At 38.8% G+C, this 12,315-nt stretch overlaps 1 protein-coding gene across 1 annotated transcript in view; it reads right to left on the reverse strand.

Annotated features, from left to right (window-relative positions):
- usp43a (ubiquitin specific peptidase 43a) overlaps positions 1–12,315 on the reverse strand; it is a 116,906-nt gene that overhangs the window by 73,979 nt on the left and 30,612 nt on the right. The window contains exon 3 of the mRNA XM_005736218.1: positions 5,122–5,225. Within this exon, the coding sequence (XP_005736275.1) occupies positions 5,122–5,225 (104 nt within the window). The remainder of the gene's footprint in view (positions 1–5,121; positions 5,226–12,315) is intronic.

A 12,315-nucleotide genomic window follows, 5' to 3' on the forward strand; every position in this document is an offset into this window, starting at 1 on the left:
CCCCCACAGCTTTCTCAAACAGCCTCTAGTCCCACAGCTGTAAACTTTTTGAGTGATGCAGTTACATGTGTTAGCTTGGTCGTTATTACACTCACTCACACAAACATGAGCAGAAAACAAACTTTATAATTAGAGTTGTCAAAAAAAATCAACACTTCACAGCGATTGATATTAAAAATGACTACTGAATCGGTTGCTCATTCGCAACAGTATCTCTGCCTCCACGCTGTTTAGAATACAATGTCACACGGCATGGTTGCAGACAGGCAGGCACGCAGCCTGTCCTTCACTGAGTCCAAAACATCCAACGACACTTTATGAGGCATTTGAGAGGTCAGTAAAGCTTTTGTTTCGATAACACTTCAGTGTTAAAAAGTTATAATAAACAGTAACCTGACTGATGCACACGTTCGCCATTTAACTATTAGCAGTCTTTCAACAGCAACATAATGAAACGCTAACATTAATATGGCAGCTTGACAGCAAACGTTATCAGTCCTGTTCATCTATAACATTAATAGATGGTACTAATTTGACAGAATAACAACACAGTTATTTGTCTCTGATCAGTGTTAAGTTTCCCCTTAAAGTTCAATATCAAAGCACAGAAAAGTCTACTGAGAGATTAGCAGCCAACCCCTACAGACAGACAGACAGACAGACAGACAGACAGATAGATAGATGTGCGTGCATGCATGTCTGGCACTAATGGTATATCTCGCATGAATGATATTTTGTGTCATACATTAGCACAGCTTCACTATAGAGTGCAATGATGTTAGACAGTAACTGTCCAGTCTTTGCGTTGCACTCCTTCTTTTACAATCTATTTCATTCAAACCAGAACCAGAAAACAAAATCAGTCCATTAAGAAGCAGCCATGCCTTTCTTCTTTAACATTAAAAACGATGCCAGGATACAGTGGAACCCAAGCTAATGACTAAAATTGTGTTTGTGAACAAACACTCACACACACAAGACAGATGGTGTATGTTTGTGAAAGTGTAAGTGTGTGGCATATAGACCTAATTACAGCCACTCTTATGCAAGGAGAAAGCATTACCCTGCTTGCACTCACAGACAAAATTCTCTTCTCTTTGTCTAAATATAGCTGGGATTGTTCTCAAAGGGGAAAAAAGGAGGAGAGAGGACATGCTGTATGAGAAGGGTATGAGTTGGAGGAAAGAACAAAGTACACTTTGTAAATGTTTCAGTAATAACGTGTGTGTATTAATGCGTGTGTGACTTTTAATGGCAAAATGCACAGTTCCTCTAATCAGCTTATGAATTAGCGTTTGATCTAATAAACGTTCAGGTGTGTGTTGATGTTTTAGTGTGAGAGAGAAAGAGTGAATGGAAAAGACAAAGAAGAAGAGGTCTAAGTAGAGCGATCTTCATCTCTACAGCTGACTCAATGAGTAGATACAGTGCCAAGTTATTTTAATTAGTCGCTCTGAGAGTACTGCGGGAGACGATGGTCTTCAGGGATAGTCTTCAACAGTAAGCATTCAATCCATCATCTGCCAGTGAAGGAAATGGATTATCCCATGAATGAATGACTGCTTAACTTAGCATAATGGTCAGAGCCTAACCTTTGTGTTGACCAGCACCAATATGCTCCAGGTCAACTGTGCGTGTTAGACCAAACATGACACGACAGCACTATTCTCCAGAGTGTGATCAGCTGTGAGTCAGAGAAGATTTAACTCAATCCATGTCCCGTTTCCAGAGTACCGACAAATGGGTGCTACTAAATTATTTGGGCTTTCACATTGGGGACAGGTTTTTTAAAATGTCCCTCTTCAACCCAACCCAAAGTTCAGGGTGAAATCTGACAATCTTCTGCAGCTCATGCCCAACGTAAAACCCTAGCTCTGATCATCACATAAGCAGAAAGTAAAGTTTTAAGTATTTGTGTTTTGAATAAGCAATTTTGATGATCTAAATATGTACTAGTTTAGGCTGATTCTCAATCAACAGCTTTAAGTCTGTCACCGTCTTCCTACTAATGCTTCTTCTAATCGTTTTTGGGTTTTTTTTTAATTTGGATAGAGACAGTGTAGACACACGGGAAAGTGGAGAGAGAGGAAGACATGCAGCAAAGGGCCGCAGGTTGGAAACTATTCCTAGTGGGAATCAGGACTTATGATACATGTAATAAAATTATAATAACTTTAGTTTAAATTGTTCATTTTTTAATAGGTTACAGAAGTTTTCTTTTCTTTTTTTAAAAAAATCTTTAGTTTTAGCCCTAATTCATCTAGTTTCTTATCAAAGCCTTACATAAAGTAGCCTCTGGATGTGACTTCAGAGCTGCAGATTTGTGACCCCTGAACTAAGCTAGACTTCCCAGTGTCAACAAACACATCATAAGAATCCATCATATCATTTGTGACAATACTGGTATCATTTTTGCGTGATAAAGTGCAATATCATGATATTATTGGTCTAATGTTTTCTAATGTGCACAACAACGAGAAAAGCACACGTCTGACAGCCAAAGTCACATGTCCACCTTTGATGAAGATTTAGTAACAAGAGACTTCAACATCTTCCAATGAAGCACAATGCTATGCAAAATATGCAAAAAAAGAACTTGTTTCACCACTTGAGGCAAAAATACACCATGGAATGAATATAAGCAGGCTGGGAAGTCATGAAAAGAGCAGATACGAGCAGCTGGTGATGTACATCCCAAAACTAAACAAACTGAGCCTAACTGGGGCACTTGCTAGTTAGACTCTGTATGACAGGAGGCGTAAACACGAATGGAAATAATTCAAACAGTGGAAAAAGAGGATTTTAAGCAACTTTTTAAGCAACTGAAAAGAAGGATGGAAAATGTCCTCCACTTTGTTTCCACTTAGAAATGCTCTGCTATGCACTTCTAAATGGTAAATGGACTGGTTCATGCAGTATATAGTGCCTCATTCATCCATTAATACAAACACTTTCTTCTATGCTTAGGTGCTTTCTATCGAAATTTTGCACGACAATGCATACAATCACATTTAAAACATATTTCAATTTTTTTTTTCTGTATCATCATTATCACAAATTTCTTGTAATACTGTGATACATTTTTGCGACTTTATTGCCCACCTTTGGACTGCAAATGTTTGTCCACTTGAGCTTAAATGTAATGGGCAAACATTAACAACTTAAATACTTAAAATACTTAATACATTAAATTTTGCATAAACTGACTTAAGTTTTTAAGTAAACATTTAGCTTTGCAGCTAAAAAACACTAATGAGCCATGAAAAAAGGCGTCCTCTTATTCCACACAGTCCTCCTAAATAAAATCTCATGTGCTCAGACACAGTATGGACCTAATTCACTAGCACTCTCTCTGGAAGCCCAGTTATACATATCATGTATTAGTGACCTATGTTGCAGAGCAGCTATTATAGTGATGTTGAATCCACTGGGAAAAAATGACCAAGTGTGAGATATCAGAAAGCAAGCACTCTGCCAGAGTTAATCACAAAAAATTGGGATTGATGAATTTATATATATTACTCGCTTATTTCTCTAATAGAAAAGGAAACATATCACTGTCTGTGAAGGTTCTCAGTCATCTCGTAGTCTAAGGAGCTTGGAAAGAAAAGCGTCTGGACTTCTTCTTTAAGCTCAACTTAAAGAAGTCCAGATGCTTTTCTTTCCAAGCTCCAGAAACATATCACTGTATATTTGAACGTGAAACTTATATTTCATTGGATTGTAGAAGAAATTCTCAGTAAGTCTAACAAAAAGGATAAATGTTACATCTCAAGATTATCAGAAACTGCTTGTCTGTACTGTCCGTCTTATTATTGGACGATCTGATATCCTCGTGTTGGTGTTGTTCCCTCGTCATCATAAATAATGTTGTTCCAGGTTCAACATTGCAAGTGACCAATCACCTTCTCCTGAGGTCATCCGTGACCTCGAAAAACAACAAACGCCTTAAAAAAATCGACTTCACTTGCGAGAAGAGAAATCGCCTCTGTAAGGACAATATGTATAATGCTTACCGTTTATTAAAGGATCCTGAAATGCAAAGAATTCAAGTTCCTGGATCGGGGGACAGAAACGGTTTCTCTTCTCGCAAGTGAAGTAGGTTTTTTAAGGCTTTATTTTTCAAAGGCACAAAAGGGGGACGTCACAACAATGTGATTGGTCACTTGCAATGTTGAACCTGGAACAACATTTATTATGATGACGTGGGAACAACACCAACACGAGGATATCAGATCGTCCCTTATTATTTTGCTACATGCAGAAACATACTGTACTGGCCTAACTGCTGATGACAGCATGCCTTACAGTCATGCATAAAAGACATTCACAAGTTTCAATCAGGCTTAGTAACAAGGAGCTGAAAAGATTCCTATCTTTATGGGCCAAGACTACCTTTCACTAATATGTTTTTTTGTGTGTGTTTCTTTTTTTATTCTAAAAATAATCTCTCCCTTCCAAATACTAAGTTATTTCCTTTTTAGATCATCTGACTATCCAATCGAATATTAACTTAAAATAAAGATTTTTTTTTTAGTACATCCTGATATTCACAAGGGTGCAGCAAGTTTACATTGTTCAGCAATCAAGTGAAAAAATGAATGTTCAAAGTGATGTTATTGTAGTCCACCACATGTGCTGACAAAGTTTCTCAAAGGTCTAGAGGCAGTTCCATTAATGGATCTATTAAACTAGAAAACCTCAGTCACTGACTTTCCGCTGTGAATGAAGGAATAAGAGCCAGAGGCCACTACTAAAGATAAATCCCTTAATCCTTTATAGGTCTGTCCGACCTACTTTTTCCCAAGGTACTGATTTTTATCCAGAGGAGAGAAAATACATTGTCACTTTAGCCAAAGCAATATATGTTTAAAAGTATGCATTTCATTCTGTTTATTCGAACACAACCCCAGGACATCATGTAACCGAATGTTGCATAATTGGTGAGATACCTGGAAGAGTTTCCAAAAATCGTTGTCAGCGTAAGTCTAAGAGTGCAGTTGAAACTATCTGAAGCTTAAAGACCAACAAATAAGGAACATTCATCCAGTCACCTGATGCTACAAACATTATGTTAAAAACAAAGTTCTTTAACACAATTTTTACATCTGTGCTTCTCACCTGTACTGAGCCTGGAAGTGTTCGTGGACAAAACTGTTTCGCCCTCGAGGTTGCTGTATGCTGGCTACACTGGGACTGGAAGCATGATCCAATGGACTTGCCCCCTGTAAACATGGAGAAGACAAAAAAAGAACTGAAAACTGTTCTATAACGTATAATGTTAAATAACCATACATTACTTCCTTATGACATTATTACAAACGACACTGAACACCAGTTTCTGAATGCTGTATCATTCACTTCCATTTTAAGAAGCATCCCATCTACAACACAGTGCATTTACTCTGTTCAAATTGAGAGTAGCTATCACTAGCACAGGAATACATAAATAAGCTTCATACAAAAGGTAAAACTCGATGCCAGGATACAAAGTGTCTCCGGTGTTACTTCATCAACACCGACAGATGCTGATGCAAAGCAGAGGGGAAAAGTAACCAAATTCAATGGCAGCTACGGGTAATACAGAAGATGCATTTTCCCTGCCTTATTATTGTTATGTATCTCTAGGAACGAGTAAAATGAGTCAAGAATCATTCACATGCATTGTAAGTGGCTACATTAAACTACAAGATGATCAAAATGATTAGATGAAGAGAGATGAAGAAAGAGTGAGACAAAAATTAAGAATCAATCCTATAATGGGTGCAGTCAAATAATATTTGAGCAGGAAATATCTATTGAAGAGAATCAAAGTTTAAATGGTTAACCACAAAACAGTCAACACAGACTAGAGTCACAGGAATATTTGAGGATGTCAAACATCCTCAGTGTCACGCTGATGTCTGCTGAATAAACTAAATAGCAGCGATACCCCCACATGCTGTGTCATACACAGCAGGAGGGCAGAAAGACTTCAAAGATAAACAAAAGTATAAAAGAATGATGCCAATGAATAAAAGATCACAGCAACAGATTTCTGCATTTCCATTGTGTGTAACTATTCTTAAAAACGTAGCTAACATTGGGTGGTAATGGCGGACTTAACAAACAAAAGAAATCCCAGGTCTGCAAGTACATTTACTTCTATTCAGGAGTTATGCATGCTGGTTTCAGTTTGCTTTTAACGAGCAAGGAGAGAAATGCTGACGTGTTTTTATTGCTCCTGTGCTAACCACTGAGGAGGACCCTACAGATCCCTCCGACAGTACATCAGTAGCATTCTAAAAAGTTTGCATGACAAAGCTAATTTTCAGAAACCAAACTTTACTTGCAAAAGTATGTCTGTGAAGGTTCTCAGTCATCCAGGTCATCGTAGTCAAAGGAGCTTGCAAAGAAAAGCGTCTGGACTTCTTTAAGTTGCTTGAAGACGTTTCACCTCTGATCCGAGAAGCTTCTTCAGTTCTAAGGTCAAATGGTGGAGGGATACTCCCACTAGGTTTATATCTGGGACTCTCCCTCCACCATTTGACCTTAGAACTGAAGAAGCTTCTCGGATCAGAGGTGAAACGTCTTCAAGCAACTTAAAGAAGTCCAGACGCTTTTCTTTGCAAGCTCCTTTGACTTGCAAAAGTACATTGTCCTTTAATTCTTAAAGAAGTTACATTCTTTCTTTACACTGTATTTCACTATAAGAACACTTACACAGATATTTTCATTCATTTCATCTAGTCTGTTTACCACTTTGTGATGTAAATGATGGTAATTGTTTTGTTTATTCAGGATCATGTTTCAAATCTTTCCTTTTGAGAAATCATTAAGTGCTACACACATGCTAATTAGACAACACAGTGCCATAGTTTAAACCCTCAAGCGAATCAAACATTAAGCAGCAAACAAAGTCAGAGTCCACTGAGAAATGAGACTTTCTGCACCCGGTCTTGGGCCATGTGAAATAATGACAATCCAACTTTGATGAAGCTTTTCTTTTGTTCAAACAAAATCCAATCATCGCTGCTCTCACTCTGAACAATGGGCAGCTTTTGGCATCTTTGAAAACTTTTTTCAAGGATGGCTCTTTTCCTGAATATTTAATGAGGCACAAGCACAAAGCCCAGGAAGCATGTGTGGCAGTTTGTGTTTTTAAAATCCATCTCAGCCCTATTTTTAGACGTGGCCTTGTCTCTACTTTCATGTTTGTCTATTAAGTGGATAAAAACTTCATCCTTTGACTTACTGCAATATGTAATTGCAATATCTCAGTATTTCTGAAAGGTGTCTTGCTATAAAGGAAAACCACCAAGTAACTTTTTCAATTCAAGTAAGCAGTAACAGAAAGTGATGTGTACACAGTAGACAAATGTGCCTTTACTTCTGAATCAAGCTTTAAAACATATCAGTTCTAATGGACAGCTTAGAAGGGGGGTTGCAGAGATAGGAAAGGTGACTCAACAGAACCTGGACACCACATTTTTTCCAGGTTTGCACCTTAAACCTTACATAATATTTAACAGCACAAAATTGAAAGTCAACTTAGATATCTTTGGGACTCTAAGTTCCACAAACAACAGAGGTTTATTTCAGTTTTTCCTGAACATAAAATACTGTTAAAGAAATAATTTTTAAAAAAAATATTAATACTCTATAATTCACATATGAATCATCTCTCTTGGCATATCCCAAGCTAGGCTGTGACTGACTCCCCTTTTCAGAATTTTGTCCTCTCTTTTTTCCCCTTGCATCTCTTTTCTTGAGGACAATGGAGAACAATCCTCACACCCTTAGAGACAGACTAGATTACAAATATCGCCATGGAAACAGTGGCCTCATTCCCCTCAATGAACATGATGGAATGGGGAACTTTTTTATTAGCCACAGCGTGCCCTAAAAATAGAGAAGAAAATGCAGTGATTGTGAAAGTTTAGACTGATACCAATGGTTAAAATAGCAATTTGGCTTATAGTGTCTTACTGATATTTTGTTTTCTGTTTGTTTGCTTGGTTTGTTTAGTTAGAGCAGTTTTTCTACCTTATATGTGAAAGAAATTAATACGTGTTCATTGTGGAAAAAATAATAGCATTGACAGTATTATGATACTGCCTTTTAATGATCCCAAATTAAAAATTAAAAGTTTATCAGACTTAATCCCAGATATAAGAAACACTGGAGATAATAGAAAACTTAACTAGTGTAAGAATATTTTTCCCCAACACAGTGATTCCCATGGAGCTATTAGCTGAAAACACTGTATCTCAGCACGGTGTGTAGCATGTCCTCAACAAAATTTGAGGAAAGTTATGTCCTTGAGGAATTGGAAAAACATCTATCAAAGACTGGATTCATCTGACGCTTTAACTGATCATCATTCATCCATCAGAAATGGCCTCAGTTGAAGGCTAGCTATCAAGATGTCATTCTTAAGGAAGGGAAATAGGTAGAATGCCAAATGACAAAAGAACTGGACTGAAAATCAGTGGCAACAGACCTTTTGGAGTGATTAATCCAAATTTGAATTTTTCTTTCAGATTATTGTCAATATATACAGAGGAGGTCAGGAGTGAGGTACAACTGTAAGGGTCTACAGCAGGGGTGCCCAATCCCGGTCCTCGAGAGCTACCGTCCTGCAGCTTTTAGATGCATCCCTACTCCAACACAGCTGAATCAAATGGTTTGATTACCTCTTCAGCATGCCATCGTGTTTGGCAAAGGCCTGATAACAAGCCATTCATTTGATTCAGCTGTGTTGGAGTAGGGATGCATCTAAAAGCTGCAGGACGGTAGCTCTCGAGGACCGGGATTGGGCACCCCTGGTCTACAGTCATCTGTAAAACACAGTGAATGCTCTGTCATGGCTATAATCTTGATAGAGAAGGCAAAAGGCAGCCGACATCCAAAGAAGAGCTTTGAATTTCCTCCAAAAGGCCTGAAGAGCTGTTTCTAAAGACTATTTAAAGAAATGACAAGAAAGCTCTAAGAGTCTAAAAGTCTAAGAGCATTAAGGCTGTGAAGAATTAAGGTGGTATTAACAATATTGGCTTTCAAGCTCGTTAGAATTGTGAAACTCTGTTTTTGTCTTATGTATTGTATTTGCATGTATGCTTGCAGCAACAGATTTCTGCATGTCAATTTCTTTGCAAAACATATAGACATGGGGGAGAGCTGAAAGCATTTGCATAGTACTGTTCACTGGACATAGCATATCAAGGGCTTTTTCTCAGAGAAAGCACGACTCCCAAAATGATAAAATATTTCATTCTCAATTTTGGATTCATCCTTCCAAATTCTTCTGCATGTCCAATATTTATAATATTCAGGGTCACGGTGGAACAGGTGACTATTTCAGCTGTCATACGGCGAGGGACAGGGGAGACCCTGGACAAGCGAACTGTCTGTCACAGAACCCACACAGAGACAGACAAAAATTCAAACTCATTCACAGCTAATTCAGACTTAGAAATGAACTTAACATGCATATAATACATGATTTACTTCTAACAGTTAACGAAAGGCAAATTCGAAACTTTTGCAGTTCACCCATAGTGCAGGAACCATTCTGGATTCTTCATTATTCAATTTAACTAAGAATACAGCGCACACCAAGAATAAACAGTTCATTATAAAGTTAACTTAAGTGTGTCAAACAAACATAACAGGAAAAAAATATGATCAAAACTGACTTTGATACTTAATTCTCGATGCATTAATAAATCAAACCACCGCATTTCAAAAGGCATCTCTCACCAGAATCAGGTCAACAACCTCTTAGCCAGACCCAAGATCGGTAAACAGATTCCGAGAATGAGACAAAACTGCTCATATGCACACTTAACACCTTTAAGACACATATGCACATGCATACAGAATATTCCGCAGATGCAAACAATAGGATAGACAAAGAAAAAGAACACTGAGACTCCACCGCTTCTTTATTTAGCACCAAGGGAATAATGAATACCACCACAATGTTGTTCCAGCTCTGCTATGGTCTGCCAAAAATAGATGCGGGGGCCGGCCGCAGCAATAACAAGTGAATACTAATATTCAGAGGCAGTAAGCTGTTCAATTGTCACACTGGGTATAATCCAAAAAACCCTCCTAATGCTAACAGATCTAGGCCATATTCAGCTGCCTCCTGTTGCTTGAGGGCGAAATTACCAGCGGCATCATGCTCCTGGCAATATAATTGATTTCTAAGATTTACATATCAGCCGGGTTTCAGAACTCGGCATGCTCGGGCTTATATAGCTGTACTTATTTTGTTCTCTAAATGACTGTAGCGTCAAACTGTACACAAGCTACTTAAAGAAGAAAAAAAAGCAAGCAGAGCAATGAGCAGGTAGAAAGAAGTTTAAAAAATGTCAACCAGAGCAAGTAACTTAGCAAAAGTTGGAAGGTGGTATTAAATGGCTCTGCTGCTTCTCTTAGAGTTGGGAATAGGCATATTTTGGCCATGCCAATGAGTTTAGTCAGTTTCATTTTTACTTTTTTTCTGCAAAAGCAGCCAGGTGTTATAGCCAGTCAATTAAAGCACGAAGAACTGATGTAAAGTGTACGTGCCAAAAGCCTGGTGGACTCGTAGCAATGGGCTGAGAGATTAGGACACAAATAACTTTGACAATAAAAACTTTAGTTATTAGCAATGAGTGATGAAATTGAGTTTGGTGTTTCCATTAGACCAGTCCTCTAAAATGAAGAGCTTTTTTAGCTTTGGCAGCAAAAGCTATTCCCAGCATACTGAGGAAATGTTTCTGAGGTGCAAAAAGAGCCACGGTCACTTTGAAAAGAACACTGTGTCCTTCATCTCTTTTGTTCTCCCTTTTTTCTTTTTGTTTACTCCTGCTCTGAGCAAGGAGAGGTCAAAGAGGTACGCATCACAATCATCAGCAGAGCTAAGCACTATCGCATCACAGGAGCAGCAAACCCAACAGGACTCAGGGGTATTGTGTGCTCACATGAAGGCTCACCAGGAGCTGTGCACACAAACCCCCACCCATAAAAAAAATCACGGGTAGAAGAGCACGCAGATAAACTTCAAGCCAACCATTGTATTGTCTAATTAGATAAGTCATGCTTGAGCTTTGTCACCTTTAAACTGATTATACTGTTGATAACACAGGACACAACTACATTACTGCATGTCACCGAATCTTCTACGCGGTTCCTCTGAGGTATAAAACAATGTAGTGCTAAAGTAAACATTTGCACAAGTCTTCATCTGTTTGATATTGGTAGTCATTCAACTTCACTCACACCTAGAGAAACCACCTGGTGGTGAGTGGGTGCTTGTGAGCATAGCCAGCGTGATATACTTACAGCTAAGTAAAAACAAGAGCAGACTGTTGCTTTGACTGTCGTGGGATTCTGCATGGCTGCATCGTAACTATATTCCCACCTACAGCTTTCATGTGCTGCTCTCTTCCCATCCCGCCTGCCTTCACCTACTGCATCACTGCAGGGCATCACAACATGCACAATTTGGCACAGATACTGAAACACTCCAGTGTTATATCAACTGTCAAAAAAAAAGCCATCTGAAATTCTTCAGAAGATCTAAGCAAGTAAAAGGTTTTCGAAGGAAAAGGAACAAAATCTGTGGCGTATACACAAGTGTGCTATCTTTATCCCATCAGGACTCTCCTACTGCACAGTTTGAAACAAGATTAAAATGCCTTTGCAAAGACATGCTCTCAATTGTGAAAGCACAGAGGCCACGGAGAATGAAAATAAGAATGACGAAATATGAGCAATGAAGTATAACCCTCTTCTGACAGTGCGCACTGGAGTATGAAATATTCCTCAGGAGTAAAAATTCTCACTGATGTGGGCAAATCTTAACAAGGTAGCAAGTCACAGTGATGCGTACGACCATCCCGCAACTCATACACATCATGACAACCATGACAATCAGAGAGGAACAACACGGATACTTGATTGCTGTCTTTCCTGTGACCCAAGATGTCCTGGTCTTCCCCCAAACTTTGCTCCGTTGAATCTCACCTCCGTTGGCACTCAGCTCTGTATGATCACTGAAGCATTTCTGCAGTGTAGCCACTCTAAATCTCTTTGGCCCTGTGCCCCCTTTGTCTGCTGGCAGAAGCACAGCTTCCCTTCAGAGATCTTCACACTCCAATCCCTACATGAAAACATATGCTGTTATCAAAGCCATGCTGATTCCCCGTGGCATGCATTCATGCGTGATGTTTGAGGGAGTTTGAAGCAGAGGGGAGTGAGTAGAAGTTTGACTTAATGTGTGTGGCTGTATATTTGAAGGTGTGTGTGTGTGTGTGTGTGTGTGTGTGTGTGTGTGTGTGTGTGTGT

This window comes from Pundamilia nyererei, unplaced genomic scaffold, assembly GCF_000239375.1.
Source record: "Pundamilia nyererei isolate P.nyererei 1_Seehausen unplaced genomic scaffold, PunNye1.0 scaffold00068, whole genome shotgun sequence".
Classification (NCBI taxonomy): domain Eukaryota; kingdom Metazoa; phylum Chordata; class Actinopteri; order Cichliformes; family Cichlidae; genus Pundamilia; species Pundamilia nyererei.